General features: G+C 28.4%; 3 protein-coding genes across 4 annotated transcripts; 1 reads left to right on the plus strand and 2 right to left on the minus strand.

Annotated features, from left to right (window-relative positions):
• Positions 1-1257: 1257 nt before the first annotated feature.
• Positions 1258-5030, minus strand: LOC145946155 (uncharacterized). Of its 2 annotated transcripts, none has more exons than XR_014427000.1 (4): positions 4664-5029; positions 4423-4549; positions 2237-2353; positions 1258-1565 (listed from the first exon to the last, which is right to left on the minus strand). XR_014427000.1 is itself a non-coding variant. In XM_083055636.1 (4 exons), the coding sequence occupies exons 2-4, from the start codon at positions 4510-4512 to the stop codon at positions 1327-1329; spliced, it is 432 nt and encodes a 143-aa protein (XP_082911762.1). In that variant the 5' UTR covers positions 4513-4549; positions 4664-5030; the 3' UTR covers positions 1258-1326. The 2 variants fall into 2 exon arrangements, 1 of the variants encoding a protein (XP_082911762.1); XM_083055636.1 differs by having other exon boundaries at positions 4437-4549; positions 4664-5030.
• Positions 5031-8217: 3187 nt separating this feature from the next.
• Positions 8218-9318, plus strand: L(3)neo43 (cytochrome c oxidase assembly protein COX16 homolog l(3)neo43). Its single transcript, XM_083055332.1, has 3 exons — positions 8218-8493; positions 8598-8715; positions 9160-9318. Exons 1-3 carry the CDS (start codon positions 8402-8404, stop codon positions 9229-9231), a joined length of 282 nt encoding a protein of 93 aa, XP_082911458.1. The 5' UTR covers positions 8218-8401; the 3' UTR covers positions 9232-9318.
• An 807-nt stretch (positions 9319-10125) lies between these two features.
• On the minus strand, positions 10126-15199 carry Tos (Exonuclease tos). Its single transcript, XM_083055625.1, has 8 exons — positions 14878-15199; positions 14672-14791; positions 14227-14488; positions 13490-13705; positions 13049-13333; positions 11715-12827; positions 11499-11608; positions 10126-11398 (listed from the first exon to the last, which is right to left on the minus strand). The coding sequence occupies exons 1-8, from the start codon at positions 15036-15038 to the stop codon at positions 11389-11391; spliced, it is 2277 nt and encodes a 758-aa protein (XP_082911751.1). The 5' UTR covers positions 15039-15199; the 3' UTR covers positions 10126-11388.
• Between the last annotated feature and the right edge of the window lie 3198 nt (positions 15200-18397).

Genomic DNA, 18397 nt, shown 5'->3' on the forward strand with positions numbered 1-18397 from the left:
GCGACACAAAGTTACCCTAAAATCGATCTAATATAATTGCGACGATAAAATCAGTGTTGACCAGTGTAATATATTTAAGTTTTTTGAATGTTCGTATCATTTGTACAAATGACATATCATCTTTCGAGTTGTGTGCGTTAATAGAAAACATTTACGGATCTAACAGATTTTCTTACAGAACTTGCTTTTTTATCTAGTGACAAATATTGTAAACATATCATTTTTTAAACTAATTTAAATACAATAACATATGATTTTGTTTAATCAGCGAACTACCTTTTTGATATATTTTTCATTATATAGAATATTTCTTTATTTTTATATACATTGTTTTATATTTACTTTTTTTAAATCCCATACAATGATTCAAATTATATTATGATTGTATAAAGTCGGGTTATATCGTTATATATTTTTATCGATGAAGCTTTATTTATTGATTTCTTAATTGGGAGAAATTCTTCTAATAAATAGAGATATTAAGATGCTTTCTATATTGTATAAGTATAAGATAAGTAGATTATTTATTTTGAAATTTATACACATTTTAACACGTGTGATTAGAAGTTTTCTATTATCTGAATAAAAGTATATTGAGATAATTATTTAAATGAATTGTTTTATTTTAATTTTATATAAATATAAATTATTAAAATATATTTTTTTTGCCTTTATCTTTAATAAAAAAAGTATTATCTTCTTCAAATTATTTAAGATAATGTTTAATAAGAGTTTAGTCTTATATCGATGCAAGCAGTACATATTTAGGTTTTGTTTCGACGGAGGAGAAGGGGCTAAAATTCTAGAGCGATTACATTAAACAAAATTCATATTTAACATTAAGCAATAACTACTGCGAATTTACAAATAACAAAATGATATGGGACTGTTTTGTTCATCTCGATCCGTTCTGTCCCTGCACAAGCGTTGTTTATGTTGCTTTGGGACACCCTGTGTGTGTATATATCAGAATCAAATTTAAAAAAATTTTGTTTTTAGAAAGTAAAGGCTAATAAAAAAATAAAAATATGAACATGTTTTTAATTTTAAATTGTTTTCTTAAAAATATTATTATCTTAAGATTATGTAGATAAAACGCTTTATAATCTTATCTTTAAAACAGGAACATCTTATCTAAAATATAGTATTTACGAAATCATTCGTCTAAATAATTTATCTAAATCATTTTTTTCTAGATTATTTAACAACGAAACTCTTGCAATTAGTGAGAAAAAAATACTGATTAGAGATCTGCATATTATTTATTCATAATATATTGCACAATGTCATTATATTGATTTTTTTCAGGCAATAATTCATTATAATTCAACAAAATACTAAAGAATTATTGTCGTGATTTACGGATGTATTGATGATTTCGACAAACCGTCGATTCGATAGATTCATCATAGACTTGAAGAACGTTTGCGTGAATTTATTCATTGACTTGTTGGAGGTATTTGATTGTGATAAATGCGTGTTGGACGAATGCAGTTGATTATTGCGATTCTCTTTCAAAACAAACTCATCATTATTTTGCTCTATATTCGCCAAACAGGACGGCTCTATAGTGTTCATAAATAATATATTGTATACATAAACATAAATTGTAATAATATAATATAGTAATATTATACACAGAGTATGTAATTTGCACATAGCAACTACATATTTTTTCTTAAAAACAACTATATATTTTCTTTGCACTAATTGATTTCTCTCATTATTTCGTTCATAAAAGTATTCAGTAACATCATAAAAAAATGAATATTTTACGAAATATTTTAGTTTATGTAAAATTATGTGATATTAAAGTAAAGTACAAAATATTTCGTAAACTTTTTGGTCACCTTTTTTTATAACTTTCTATGTCGAATATTGCGAGGAATCGATTTATATAAAAAATTAGGATAATTCTCTCATCCCTCTCTCTCTCTTTCTCTCTCTCTCTCTCTCTCTCTCTCTCTCTCTATTTAAAATTTATTTAAAATTTAAAATTTAAAAAATAATTTCTTTCTCTAGGAATATATAGAATTAAATAGTATATAAATATGTTATAAACATGTTATATGTATACATATGTACACAAACAATTTTCAATCAAATTTCAAATCATAATAACGTATATATGTATACATATATGAATTCTCTTTTATAAAAATATTATCTTTTTATATTAATATTTTTATTATTTCTTACAAGAGGAAAAAAGAAAAACTATTATTAGAAAAAATACCTCGATTAACATCACACGGGATGTTGGTATCTTTAGGCGCAAATGTTACTATGTTGCGTTTCGCTGGATATTTATCCGCAATAGTATCGCTCTGGGTTTGAAGAACATCTTTGCTTTCTGAAATAATTTCAAATTTTATTTTGAATATTACTACTTCATTAAAATGTTTTAAAAAAAAAGTTTTAATTTTCGCCCGCATTCCAGCTAAAAAGTTAGCTAGTGGGAAGATGATAATTACCATAAAATGCCAACTCCCCCCCCCCCCTCCCCCCAATATAGATTTCATTTAATGGTTCCACATTCACCTTGAAATTTTCTCATTTAAATATTACGGGGAATACGGTTTTTTCATAAATCAATTAGCTAAAGAATAGTAATATTCGCTAAAGAATAGTAATATAACGATATTAAATTGATTAAATCAATTTAATATCGTGATATTATACTATTCTTGTTTTCATATAACTGTGTTTCAAGATTGAAAAATTTATTCGGCGCGCAGTTCGATAAACTTGAAAACAATAGTATGTAAAATCACACAATAAATATATTAGCACGAAGATCCAGCTATGACCGAATAAGGCTTGTCTTTATTAGTTGGTGTATTATTTATGTTAAAAAAATAGATAAAAATTGAAAAAAAACGCCCTTTTTTATTTTATTTAAATGATCTTTCATTCATTTTTTCACTGCGTTTCTGGTTTATTTTGTTTTAGCAGTTATCAACACAGTCTACGCAGTAACTACTGAGATTAAAATTTGACTTGTTTTAATTGATTTTGATGAAGATAAGTCGAATTTATTGAGAAAAAACCGCATTCCCCGTATTATTTAAATGGGAAAATTTCAAGGCGAATGTGGAACCATTAAATGAAATCTATTGGAGTTGACATTTTAGGGTAATTATGCGGGCGAAAATAAAAGCTTTTCTTTTTAAACACTCTAATTATATACATATATATATATGTATATACATATATATATTATTCAATCTCTTTTAATTATAAATTATATAATCTAAATTAATGGATATAGATTATATAATTTCATATTTGACACTATAATTTTATTACATTAAACATTAAATAAAGTATTTTTTTTGAAAGTGCGGAATATTAATAATTAGTCATTTGAATAATGAATCTGAATGAATTCTTGGGTTTGTAACATCTGACTCTGTGAATGTGTATGTATTTAATTCTAAGAATGTATTTAATTCTAAAGTATTAGATGAATTTATTAATTTTAAAAATTATTATTAATTTTTAAATTATTATTTTTAATATATTAATATTTTTAATATATTTTTAATATATTATAATTTTTTATTATTATTAATAATTATGATTAATTTTAAAAAAATTTAAACACATTAAACAATTTAGATATATATTTCTCTTAGGTGACTTATTTAAAAAAAAAAAATTTTTAGACAATTTATTTTTACCATTAATACCATTTTTACCATTTTACCATTTTACCATTTTACCATTAATACCATTAATTTTTTAAAGAAAGATTCATAAAAATTTGTATCTCACATAAAAAATGTTTTGAAAAATAATTTTGAAGAAAAATCCCTAAGAGAAATAATAAAAATATTGATATAATAATAAGATAATATTTTTATAAAAGAGAATTTATATATGTATACATATACGTTATTATGATTTGAAATTTAATTGAAAATATTGAAATTTGTATACATATATATAGATCTTTAGTTTCTAATAGGCTTTAAGTTTCTGGATTTCAAGAATTATAGAATATATTTTATATGCGCTGCTTGTAAGTTTTTTGCAAGGATGAAACTGCTGTTTTTACTTCAATAGGCCATTTTCCTTAATTTTCAATGCTAAGATAAATTATTTCTAATATATAACATGAAAATAACAAGTGTTTCAGTAAAAAAAAAATTAAACTTTTAATAGAATATAGATCACAAAAAATATACATAAAATGAACTTCTGACGTTTCCGATTTACATTCGCTGATGATTATAATGATATATTGTTTTTTTTTTCTTAATGGTATCATACTCCTATAACTAAATAACTCTTTTAGGGAGAGAAGCTTTCAGAAAAATTCGGCCATATTTTTGTGTAAATCGAAGGTGAAAAACAATCCTAATGACGAGGCATCACAACCCCAAGGATTTATCATTAGGGTTAAAATTATACTATTACAGGAATGATGCAACCTTGGCTGCTTCGTGAAACGCTCGTTTTTCTTTTAATAATGCCAGATGTTTTTGATTTCTTCGGATTCTCATCCATCCGATATCTTGTTAGTTATCATGACACTGGAATAAAGCTGAAAAAAGAATATACATATATTTATGAGAATGACTTCTCCATTTTATCAGTATTCAAAATATACTTCTATATCCTATATATAAATTATAAAAAATGAAAATTTATATGTTACCTATAATTTATATTCATGTATGTGACGTGCTATTTTAAAATTCATATTCACAACTTATTAAGGCTCTCCTGGATCCTCGCCGCGGCCATGTTAAGATTGTGACGTCAGAAGAGAGAATTAGATGTCATTTTTAAATGAAAAGATAATTTCGATGAAACACTACTTCAGAGATGGCTTTAACACACTTTTAAAATACCTCGAAAACTATTCTTTTCCCTTGACAGTCAATCAACAACCGTAAATAAATGATCGTGATATCAGGATTTTGTCATGCGGGAATGACTGCGCATGTGCAAAGACTAGACGGCCTCATATTACAGTCATTTTACAGCTTGATTGATTATAACGCTGGGTCCACAATAGGTGATTTAAGTCCTAAGCCTTAAGAAATTGACCAATCACAGTCGAGTTTTCTCCTCATACTTGACTGCGATTGATCAATTTCTTAAGGCTTAGGGCTTAAATCACCTATTGTGGACCCAGCGTAAAGGGAAAAGAATAGTTTTGGAGGTATTTCAAGAGTGCGCTAAAGCCATCTGAAGTGCTGCGTTTCATTGAAGTATCTTTTTATTTCGAAATGGCATCTACATTGATCTCTATACTAACTGGATAGACTATATGATCTTCAGCGCCTTGGAATGTTCAATTAGGTACTAAACACTGCGTTCTGCTGGTAATAATGGTGAATAGTGAGAATTATTTGACAGTTGGATATTTATCCTGTCTTATAACCATGAAGAATAGAGATAAGGAGGCCGAACTAGCATTGAATTATCCATGGACGTAAGAATACCTGGGGCTCGATTCTTGAATTCATTCGCAAGAGAAACGTATGCGCAAATTCGGCTTTTACAGAAAAGTTGCAAGTTGATTGGCTAAAAGCCATGCGATAGCCAATCAACTTGCAACTTTTCTGTAAGAGCCGAATTTGCGCATACGTTTCTCTTGCGAATGAATTCAAGAATCGAGTCCCTGGACGGAATGCAATACTGCGGGGGTGAAGCACAAAGGATGAAGGGAATGAAATGTCTATTGACACGGATATGAGGCATCTAAGATGGCGGTGGCGGATAATTTCACGGAATGTTATCGTTGTGAATGTGTATAATGTCTCAACACAGATGTCTATACAAATCTGTGTGTCTCGATTAACGTCGTGCGACGTGAAAATAGACGCTAAATCTGAGGCATCTAAAATGGATGCAACCGTAGACCTCTCACCCCTCAGGAACTACTCCACGCGTCTAAAAGGGTACTTTACGTTCCGTCCAGGTATTCTTACGTCCATGGGAATTATCGAAATGTCGAGCCTAATTGTAGTTTATTAATGCTCCGCAAGGTTGCGCTTTTGCCTCACGGGACTCACACGTACACGGTGGACTTTTGTGTTAGTCATTCTCTATCCTTCTTGCTCTACATCCTGCAATCTCTCCTCTCTCTCAAACTAACGAGCATCTTGTGATTGCAATGCCATCTATAGGTACCTATAGGTACTACTATCGGGCCTCGGTTTTGGTCGCACATCCCAAACACATAGGCCGGTATTCATAGTCCGTTCTTATATTTATGATCGTCTTAAGATCTCGTTTAACCAATCAAATGCTCGCATAGCATCTCTTGATTGGTTGAACGAGATCTTAAGACGATCTTAAATATAAGAACGGACTATGAATACCGGTCATAGTTCGGCCTCCTTATCTCTATTCTTCATGCTTATAACCAATAAGTAATTTTTTGTGTCTCGTTATCGTTGTTTAAAAAATTATTATATATATTATTTATATTAGATTAATATTATATAAAATTTTATTATATACAAAATCATATTTTATACTTAAAATGTAATTTCATACTTAGGAGAATATTTAATAATTAATTTTATTCTAATTTAATTAGTACTATTCATTAATTTAATTAACTAATTAATTTAATTAAATATAAATTTGAGTTAATAAATTATTTGCTTGCTGCAAAATAATTGTTTATATGATTTTATATTTGAACTTGACTACAAATTAAAAATTCTCTGTTTTATTTAATTTTTTTTTGTTTATGGAATTGAAAATAATTTAATTTTCAGACTGCACTCGGTTAAATAACCCCTCTAATTTATCTTTATCGACAGCGCAGTGTCATGACAGTATTTAATACTTATTGAACATTCCGAGGCGCTGAGTGAGCTTTCAATTCAGAGTGCTTTAATAGGATATAGTCTATCCAGTTAGTATAGAGACACAGATTAATAGACAGATAGCCAAAGGTCTGAAAAAGGCAAGACCGGCATTTCCGTGCGACAGACTTTGCCCCTTACCGACACACTTTGCCCCTGGTTCGAGTCCGTGCTAAACTCCGTTAACTTTACCAAAAGACTTTGCCCCTGGTTCGAGTCCGTGCTAAACTCCGTTAACTTTACCAAAAGACTTCGCCCCTGCACCCCTATTCTGTAACTTTTTAACAATACTTTCAAGGAGAGATCGCGGTTGACTCTTTACCGATTTTGATCTCCTTTTTTATAGTGAATCTGTATTGAATTTAAGTTGATCCGTGTTCGAGCTTTTCGTCCAATGCGCCTTGTAAGCAATATTTTTTTTTTTTTATATTGGATATTTAGAGAAATTTTCATGTTTGTTATAAGGCCTAAAGAAAGACACAGTTTTGATTAGTACCGCTGGCGCAGCGGGAGAACACAAGAGTAGTAACTGTGGGGATCGATCCAAGGTTCAAACTTGGGATGACATAACTTTTTTTTGTTTTTTATTATTTTTTATGTATATGTTATATGTATTATTTATTACGTAGACATAAATATTCGGCATATATTTATTGTTTTTTAGATACGCATATATCTTCTTATATATTTAAAATGTATAAAATAATCATAATATAAATAAAATATTTTTAGAAATATTTTAATTTTTTAAAAATTCATACATTTTTTAAATTTTTAATCCGAATGTTTTCCGTAAGTTATGAAAAGTGTGTATTCTAACATTATTAGATTATTTAAGAAAATTTAAAAAATGTATAAATTTTTAAAAAGTAAAAATATTTCTAAAAATATTTCTCTGTAAAAATATTTTATTTATATTATGATTATTTTATACATTTTAAATATATAAGAAGATATATGCGTATCTAAAAAACAATAAATATATGCCGAATATTTATGTCTACGTAATAAATAATACATATAACATATACATATAAAATAATAAAAAACAAAAAAAAATTATGCCATCCCAAGTTTTGAACCTGGGATCCCACAATTACTACTATTACCGTCGTATTAACGACGCGACTTTTGACTTCGAAAATGACTTATTTCTTGGGAATGTAGTTAGTAGTTACTGCATTGGCCACTACTACGATATGGCGCTGAAATCAGTGAGAAATGCCGGTCTCGCCTTCATCCAGGTCTTTGGCTATCTGTCTATTAATCTGTGATAGAGATCAGTGGGCATCTATCAAAAAGTCATCTCTATATGCATATATGTCGCTGAAATTTTGTCGATAATTCATAAATCTATATTATCGACACATAATGAATTAAAATCTGTGCAGCTATGCAGTTCAAGACTCACGTTTCAACATAGAGGCGTTTCATCTAAATTCCACTTGCATCTCCCTGAAGCCCTGAATCTCCCATCTAAATTAGAAACTATCAGCTGATATCAAAAAGATGCGCGTAGTCACAGACTTCTTTTCTTTTCGATAATAATCAATTAGATTTAACAAGTAATGTCATACTCTAGAGTCTGGAAATATGGTATACCGTTTATGATCTTTATATTCGGCGGATCATATGGACTTCGTGAATTTACAGAATTACGGTAATTACCTGAAAATCTTTTACAAAAATATCCACATTTCATCATTTATCAAACTGTTTCTATTTGACAAAATTTTGTCGACTTATTATTAAGAGAATTTCCAGGTATAGATATAAAAGTACAACTGAATATTCGGTACGGGACGATTTAGAAAAAAAAGGAATCGAGATAAGACCATTGGAGGAAATCACCATAGAAAAGGAATATGAAAAATTAGAAAAGGTGGGATATATAATAACAATACAAATTAATAATATTGCAAGAGATCTTGAAAATGTAACTTTTAATGTGCAAAATCAGATTTTTTAAATTTATTTGATCGAAACATTCTGAGGAATGTTTTTTGTGGAAGAAAGAAAGGAGAAAAAATAATAAATAATATATAAAATTTAAACAGATTGAAAATTAAACTAATAAATTTTGAAAATTTATATTTTAAATTTTCATTTATTGAATTATTTTTAATAATAATAAAATTGTCAAATATAGTATATGCTCAATTTAGGAATATTATACACGATTCTAAATAAATAATAGAGTGAATTGTAACTTTGGCATTACAAATACAATATTTTCTTTTGCATTATACAGAGCTATAGTTCTTAATTCAAAAAATATATACTTGTAATTTATTTATACAGATTATATAACATATTTTTTCTTCAGGTTGATCTAGACAATTGGAAGAACATTCGAGTACCGAGACCATGGGAAGAACCAGAAAATACAAAGGTTTAGTTATCGGTAGAAAATTTTTACTGTATTTTGTCAACACGCAATTAACAATGAGCAATATATAATTAATTTATCAGCCTTCTCAGAAGAGATATTTGTGATATCACCTTTAATTAGATCCTTATTAGATATATAATTATATAAGTAGTATAATATTAAGAGATAAATATAATAAAGCAAATGATTACTGTTCTGTTTTACTTAATTCTGTGAATGAAAAATTTGCTAACAATAAAAATTTCTATTTTTTTAAAAATGTACATTATTAGATTTAACATATACATATATATAAATATTAACAATGCTTACAATTTTAGAAAAATATTTTTAGTTACTATATCATAAACATTGTAATGAGTATTAATTGATCAGTACATAATTTTATTTTACAATTAAACTAAGAACTAAAATATTAAATTTATAATAAAAATATTCTCCGAATACAACTGTTTAGATCACAAAATATAAACTTCCTATACATTAATTCTTAATAAACCATATTCAATTTTGTCAAATAAATTTTCATCAAACTTTTGTCTTGAATATTTGTACAAAAGTAAATAAGTACACACTATAAAAAAATATACATACTTTACTACAAATTTTAAATACAAATAAAATGAGTTTATAAATAGAATAAAGTAAACAAATGCTGAAAATTGAAAAGTGTTAAATCCTTTATTTTTGCTAAAAGAAAATCTCAAAATTGAATACAGAATCATTGTTAGGAAAGTGTGTTCAACAAAGGATTTTATATTGTGCGTGCATATTTTTGCATCTTATCATCAAAAGCAACAAAAACAGAAAACTGTAATGTACAAAAATTACAAAAATTAAAATATCATGTACAATTTTCTTCCTATATTCAACAGAAACTAATTTTTTTGCCATGATTAGAGAGCATTTATAATTATTTTAATATTATCACACATACTACATTCTTCAACAGGTATGAGCAAAAGCAAATATATATTGACAATATACATATATATAATGCAAACAAAAAATTAACTTAAAAAATAATAAATGATTTCCGCACAATATTTTTATCATATTAATTTATAATGCTAATTTTTAAACAATCGATACAATACATAAATACAATTAATAATAATACAAATAATAATAAATTCTGTTTATTAAGAACTCTTTTTATTCTGTTCTGTATATTCTATTGTATTTTTATATTTAAATTTTTTTTTGTGATTATATAAATTTCGTATTTAAGGCTCCTGGGTGCTCACCGCGGCCATATTGGATTGTGACGTCAGAGGCGAGAAAGCACACGCTGAAAATTCTTAGATGCCATTTTTTAATGAAAAGATATTTCGATTAAACAGTACTTCAGATGGCTTTAGCACACTCTTAAAAACCCCCGAAAACTATCCTTTTCCCTTTATAATCAATCAACATCTGTAAAATGATCGAGATGTCAGACTTTGACATGTGGAATGACTGCGCATGTGCAAAGACCAGACGGACTGGGCTTCATAATATTACATTTTACAGCTGTTGATTGATTATAAAGGAGAAAGGATAGTTTTCGGGGTTTTTTAAGAGTGTGCTAAAGCCATCTGAAGTGCTGTTTCATCGAAATATTTTTTTATTTCGAAATGGCATCTAAGAAATTTTAGCGTGTGTTTTCTCGCCTCTGACGTCACGATTTCGACATGGTCGGAAAGGAGCCAGGAGCCTTAATTTCTTATAAAATAAGCTAAACTCTTTTTTCTCACAGAAATCAACACATATCTAAAATAAATTTGAAAAAGATAATTTTCGAGTCACATTAGATATTTAAGAATTATTCTAAACGTATTTTATCACAGATTTCATATTTAATTTTAAAGGAACCTTTTAATATAAAATAGATTAAAACGTATTGAGATATTTGACAGTTCTTATATGTGGCAGTGTGGTAATAAATAAACGAGATAGAACATATTTTTCAGCAGTATTGATTTGCCACTTCAAATAAATGTACGTGTTTATATTAATGGCAATCAGCTATTACGTCTCCTTAATTACAGTCAAATTCTATTTACAATATTTTAAGATACACTCAAAGAACACATCTGTCTACTTACAAAGATATTGATAATATATCCAGATTTTCACAAAACCGTGAATAATCCAAGTTTAATATTTTTTAAGTCAGTGTTTCTAAATCGTTCTGCAAAAATTATAAATTTCACATTTTATCTTTCATTATATAATAACTATATATAATACATGCAAAATTTAAAAAAAAATTATTTTTATTTTTACTTTACCTTTTTTGAAATCCATACATACTCAGTAAACTTTGTCGTCTTAAATCTAATGATAATTGTTTACTTTGATGCAATTGTTTTTTTTTCGTTACTGAATTAACTCTTGATACCTGCAATAAAAAGATATTTTTTAATAAATATTATTAGTAAAAAAATTAAATGACTGTTTTTTTCTGTCAATTCCAATAAAACTAATTTATGTAAGTCTATATTTACCAGATTCTCTGAACTTCGTTTTTTAAAAATTTCTTTTTTGTGCGAGGAGACTGGGCAATCTTTAATATTTAAGCATTTGGATAAATTATCTTGCAAACTACTAGCACTTTCTAAATTAATTGAATCATTAGCAGCTTCTGTATTAGAATTTGAGTAAAATTTATCTAAATCGTAATCTTTATCAATTGTTGTAGAGTGCGATATTTCAGAGTATGATTTTTCAGAAACATCTTTACAAGAGTTAATCAAATATTCATTTTGATCTGATAAGACTGAATCATTAATATCTTTTATCGAGTTTGCAATTTCTGTTATAGATAACGTTTCTAGTTGTTCTTGATTTGCTCTAGTATCATATATACTGTCGCTTGTTTCTGGAATTATGTTACATTCCATATTTTTCAAAACGTCATCTTTAATTCTCTTATTCGTCTCTAATTGTTCTTGATTTGCTCTAATAGTACATATGCTGTTGTCTGTTTCTGGAATTACCTTACGTTCCATATTTTTCAAAATGTCCTCTTCAATTCTCTTATTCTCCAACTCAAATACATTAGGGTTTTCATTATCTTCCTGTTTGGAGAAATATTTACTTTCTACTATAACATTTTCGTCGACAATAGTCCGTCTTATACGCATTAAATTTCTTCCTCTCCTTCGACAGTTTCCATTGAACAAAACACTCGGTGAAGTTGTCAGTTCGGATACTCGTTTAACAAATGGATTTCTGGATTTCAATAATTCCGGTGACATATTATTTTCTGCAAAGCATAAATGTTCTTCCGCTTTCTTTTCAGTACTGCAAATTAGTTTAGTGTCTTGATTGGAATTATATATATCCAAAATAGCTTTTTCGTCGTTTGAATCCTGACATTCTGAAAGTCTATTGCATGGCACAGTCGGATTATTATGCAATTCTGATAAAGTGTGTTTATTAGAATTTTCTTCATTAAGATTTTTCTGTAGAGCCAGCTCTTTTTTAGGGATAATCGACGACTTTACTGCATTTTTGGAAAATAAGACATAATTTTTCGTTTTCAACTTATATTTGCTTGACCAAATACTAGAGTGAATCGCTTCTCCTGTTTCCGTGTCTCGCTTCCTTTTACGCTCCTATAATTTATAATACAAATTGATGTGGAATGTTCTTTCAATTTTTATTGCACATTATATTATCTTTAAAACAAACTATATAACTGTAGTAATATAACTATAGTAATATATTGAATATTAATATTAATATATAATATTTATAACTATATATAGTATATATATAGTATATATATAGTTAATTATATAACTATAGTTTAAAGGCAAATAATATAGCAACTTACGATTTTATCTGGATTAAAATCGTGAACTATTTTTAAAGTGGACGGATCACAATTGCCGAGGGCTAGTTGTAAAGCAAGATCCGCATCTAATTCTTTACCGGCGTATTGTAATTGGTCTTCGGTAATGTCAATTGTAGGTGGATTCAATCGTACTTGCTTCCTTTGTAATGGACAAAACACTAATTGATACTTGAACGTTATATCTGCTAATATAAATGCATCTCTATATTCCTGCGTCACAATCAGCGATTTCATGTTGAGTATTGATCCTATGCGTGTCAATGCCTAGAAAAATGTTGTGATGTTAATTAAAATCAGAAAAAAGGCATACATAATTTCTTGTTATTGCAAAACAAAATTTTCTTCACATTTATATAAGATTATTGTATAAATTATTTTTGTCCTATATAATTAAAATTTGGAAATAATACAGTGACTTACTCTATGTATATTATAATCTGTATTTCTTGCAATAAATTTTCGTGCTTTTGCCAAGCCAATACCAGGAAGTGAAGGGAGATAATCACAACCAGACAAAATACAAGTATAACGAAACTTATCCATATCAAGCTCTTCAGGTCGCATATTCATTGCTAAATGTAATCGGTCTTGTTCGATCAAAACTCCATTTCCATTAAAATCCATTTTAAAAAATATCTGTAATAAAATAGAATAAAAATTTTATTTTTTAATGAAGAATAAGAGATTTATTTCAACATTTTTTGATAATTAAGTATTGATAGAAATTTTTATCAATAAATCATCATTCGTATTATTTACACTATTTACATTATGTTTTTCAGTATCATACATAGCTATATTTATATGAAATTATTACACAGAATGTCTCAATTATTGATTTCAATAATAGATTCTTTGATAAATTTAGTTTTAAATTCAAAATTAAAATTTTCTTTAGTTTGAAACTCTTAAGAATATATCTCTAGTTTTCAAGATGAGATTGAAAAAAGCTTAAAGACTATAGATTATGAAAAAGTATAATATACTATTCATTTCTAAATTTAATTTTAATTTTTGAATAAGCTTCAAAGTTTATTTGATTTAATGGATTTGTAACTCTAATTTTTTACTCTAATATACACATTACAGATGTATAAACTGAAAGCCATCCAAAGCAAAGTATGGATTAAAAAATAAATAAATAAATATATACTAACTTTCTTACATCCAAATAACGTCAAATCACTATCCTCTGTAATAACAACATCAGCTATACCACTAATATTTAAATAAGCTAATTGTGCATCTGCTTCGTAAGGAGCTATAATGCAATCAATATTCTCATTCTGGCAGTGTTTAATTAATCCCAATGCTATTTCATGAGTAATATCTATAGCTCGTTTCAACAAGTTTTTTCCCTCTCCAATTTGACCCATTTGTATTAACTCGATTGCTTTTTGACGATTCATTTGTCTGGTCCTAATAAATGACATAGTTATTATTGCACATTATTATTTATCAATACTTTTGATAAAATGATACGTTGACATTAAACTTAGTAATTTTAGAATAAAATAATCCTAATTTATAAACTTAAATTCTTTCTTAAATTAGTTAAAAATTCGTAATATTTAAAAGGTGATTTGCCTAATTCTTACGTACTGTCGCCTTTTATTTTCCGTTTGTTCCTTAGCAGGTAATCGTCGACCATCAAATACCAAGATCGGTTTTATTTTATACTTTAAAAGCATGTCTATATATTTCATACAATACAGAACATACCTATAATATACGTGGAAAGAAAATCATCAATCTCTGATATCTTAAAAAATATGTTAACATGTATAATAAAATAATTCCTCTCTTACGCATTCGTTGTCTGTCCCATCATCAATTTTTCGGCGCAGGAAAATACACCTTTGTGTAACCAACAATAAGAATCGATCGCGACAACACCACCGGAAAATTCTCTAATATTCGTCTTCTTGGAAGACTTTTCTAAAAACGGTAGTAAACCGGTAATTCCCATATTTATGAATTAATTTGTTCCAAGCAATTAAGAAGTAATTGTATGTAATATTTTTAACGTATTGGTTATTGGTCGCCAGTTGCCGCCAAATCACACACCGCACGTGCAATGTTATTTTTAGACAGACGCTTTTTTTCACACATGCGCAGTACACTGACGCACTCTACATCCATTTGACAGTTGTTTGGAACTACATTCATTTATCGAGAAATGCTATGGTAAAACAGCCATTTGGTTTGTATCCGTGCTATATAATTGTAGATCAGGAATCAGGAATTTATATGATATATATACATATATACAGGCTGTTTTTCAGAAGGAATAGTCAGCATTCTAAGACATGATTGGGCTGTTCTTCCGAATGGGACACTTCGAATTGAGGGCAGCCCTTTTGCGTACTGAAAGTAGATACCAAAATAACGTATTATATAAAATTTCAGTCGCGGCAAATTATTTTTTCAAATGTTTTTATTTAAAAAAATTTTCTTTAAAAATTTTATTTAAAAAAATTGGACACCGCACGTGCGAAGATCCACGCGCTGCCTACCGACGGGGAGGGTGCGGGAGGGAGGCCGAAAGCCCCCTTGCACCACCCCGTGTGTGTGTGTGTGTGTGTGTGTATAGGATAAAGGTACCTATTATGAGATACTATTTACATTTTCTTAATTATTTCCAAAATATATGCAATTAGGAAAGTATTTATATACTGTTTTTAATCGTCATTTCATGTAGTTTTAGGAATCCTACTTCAATAAGTTATATCTCGTTCGAATTTTAATATACATAGGTTTGTTTAAAGTAAGTCAATTTTTGTATCAAAACCAAAATGTCTCCTAATAAGAGATACTAGCTGATCCTTATATGAGATACTGTCTCATATTAGGTAAACTTAGTTTCATTTTTATTAACATTAAAAATAAAAGACATATAGATAAAAATAAATGTTTTTATTATTACCAGTCTTAATTTTAAACCTTTTACAATGTTATATCTTCAGAACCAACAATAAAATTTAAAAATATAGCTTTAATTATATTATTTGTTAGACTTATATTTATAAACTCTTGTATAAAAATGTCAAAAAATATGAAGGTAGATACTTATACCTTAAATCAAACAAAAAACTATCCTTAGAAAAGAAAAATAATCTCATATTACGAGACCTTCGGTATCTCTTATTAAGAGCTTACCATTTGACCGAGATTCAACAAAAAACATTTTGTTTCACTTATAAAACACTATAATGTGCACAGCAGAGAATTCTCTGCTTTAACCAAAAACACAAACTGATAATTATAAAGTATTAATACTGTTATTGAGTTTAATTGAGATTTTACTTTTAGGTAAAAACTGTTGAAAAAATGATTTGCCGCGGTTGAAATTTTATGTATTATGTTGTTTTGGTATCTATTTTCAGTACGCTAAAGGGCTGTTCCGAACTCGAAGTGTCCCATTCGGAAGAATATCCCATGATTGTACATACACATCATTTTAAAGAAAAAAGTTTATATAAACATGTATCCCTATTCTGGGCAGTTATAAAAATAATAACGTGTTCAGTTTTAAAACATATATTATTTATTAAAACTTAATAGAACCAAATTCTATTAAACAATTACATTAAAGTATCCCGCATTAATCTTATGTGAAATGGATTTCGGTTAAATCAGCTGGTTTTTTCATGTGTTGTATGCAATAGCCTTAAAGCTAATAAAAATTATGGACAATTATTGATAATTTACAGTCAATCACAACTTGCTCGAGTTTTTATATTTGATTGATTGTAACTGTCTATTATTTAGCTTTGAACCTATTACATTTTTTGTTCAGTAGATCATAAAAGCTACAACAGAAAACCAGCTAATTTTATCGGGATTCATCAATTTCATTTAGAATTTCATTTATAAATTCAAAAATTCCGCACTAATCCTATGTAAATAAATTGAATCTTTAGTAAAATCTGCTGGTTATTTTCTCATATGTTGTAACTTCTTTTATGACCTGCTGAACAAAAAAATGTAATAAGCTCAAAGCTATTATAATAAATAATAAACAGTTATTGATTTACAGCCAATCAAACACGAAAAAGACTGGCAACAAGTCAAAAAGATTGATTCTGCAAGTTGTTTGACTGGCTGTAGCTCAGTAACTGTTCATTATTTAGCTTTTTTTATTTAATAATACAGCTTTCGCACTTCTTCGGGAATCGAAACAAGGTATTGCACACACGCATTCACTCCAACTTAAACTTAAACTTAATTACTACTAACTAGAATCCTAGATACAACCTTATTCTACTTATATATATATGTACACTAATATACATTCCTATGTACAAGAGTGATTGATTCCCCGTAAGGGGGGGGGAGGGGGGGAATCGCTCACTCTGGGCCGAGTCGCTGTCGATCTCGCTCCGCCGCTTCCTTTTTACTCATAATTTCCTCGATGAACGAAGTCACTATGTTCCACTCCTTTTCTCCAGTCAGTAGGATGTCCATTAGACTGCTCTCTGTAAGAGCGCAGTCCATGGTCTCCACTAGTTTCGTGCGTGGAACTTCCCACTCGGGGCATTCCATCAAGATATGTCCCGGATCATCTATCTCTGCTCCGCAGTGAGCACATGCTGGCACCTCCAATTTTCTGATCCTATGTAAATATGCGCCAAAACTGCCATGCCCCGTTAGGACTTGAGTAATGCGGTACGTTATACATCCAAAGTTCATTATTTAGCTGGGCCATTTCGACTAACTCCGATTAACTTTAACCTCTAGTTAAATTATATATCTTTGGCCTGTTTCTACCAACGTCGGTTAACTTTAACCTCTACGGTTAAACTATATCTTTGTCTTTTTTCAGATACGTTCTTAAGAAAAGACAAAGATTATAAAGATATATAGTTTAACCGGAGGTTAAAGTTAAATCGGAGTTGGTTGAAGTAACCCTAACCGAAATCCATTTTACATAATTAAGATTTAGTGTGCGGAATACTTTTAAGTTTACAATAAAGGAGGATGTTAAAAAAGTATCGAATTTGGCCCCCAAAAGTGTAAGTAAAAGGCATAGTGTTTCTTGTAGATTTTGACCTCCTGCGAATACGATAAATCTATGAAGAAATTCGTGGAGTTTAAAGAACGCCTTGAAGATGTATGGAAATACCACAGAACGCATCCGTGTGTTTTTTTTTTAAGAGGGGAGCAGGAAAGAGGTGCACTTTATAAAATATACAGATGAAACAATCTAATAATAATTAATATTAATAATTACTAATAATAATAATAATAATAATATAATAATAACCCTAGTTTACAAAAATATGTTTTTCATTATATTTTAAACGAAACAAAGGTATTTCTTATAGA

Source organism: Prenolepis imparis, unplaced genomic scaffold (genome assembly GCF_030444845.1).
Source record: "Prenolepis imparis isolate NDT839.2.m4 unplaced genomic scaffold, iyPreImpa1.0 SCAF_15, whole genome shotgun sequence".
NCBI lineage: Eukaryota > Metazoa > Arthropoda > Insecta > Hymenoptera > Formicidae > Prenolepis > Prenolepis imparis.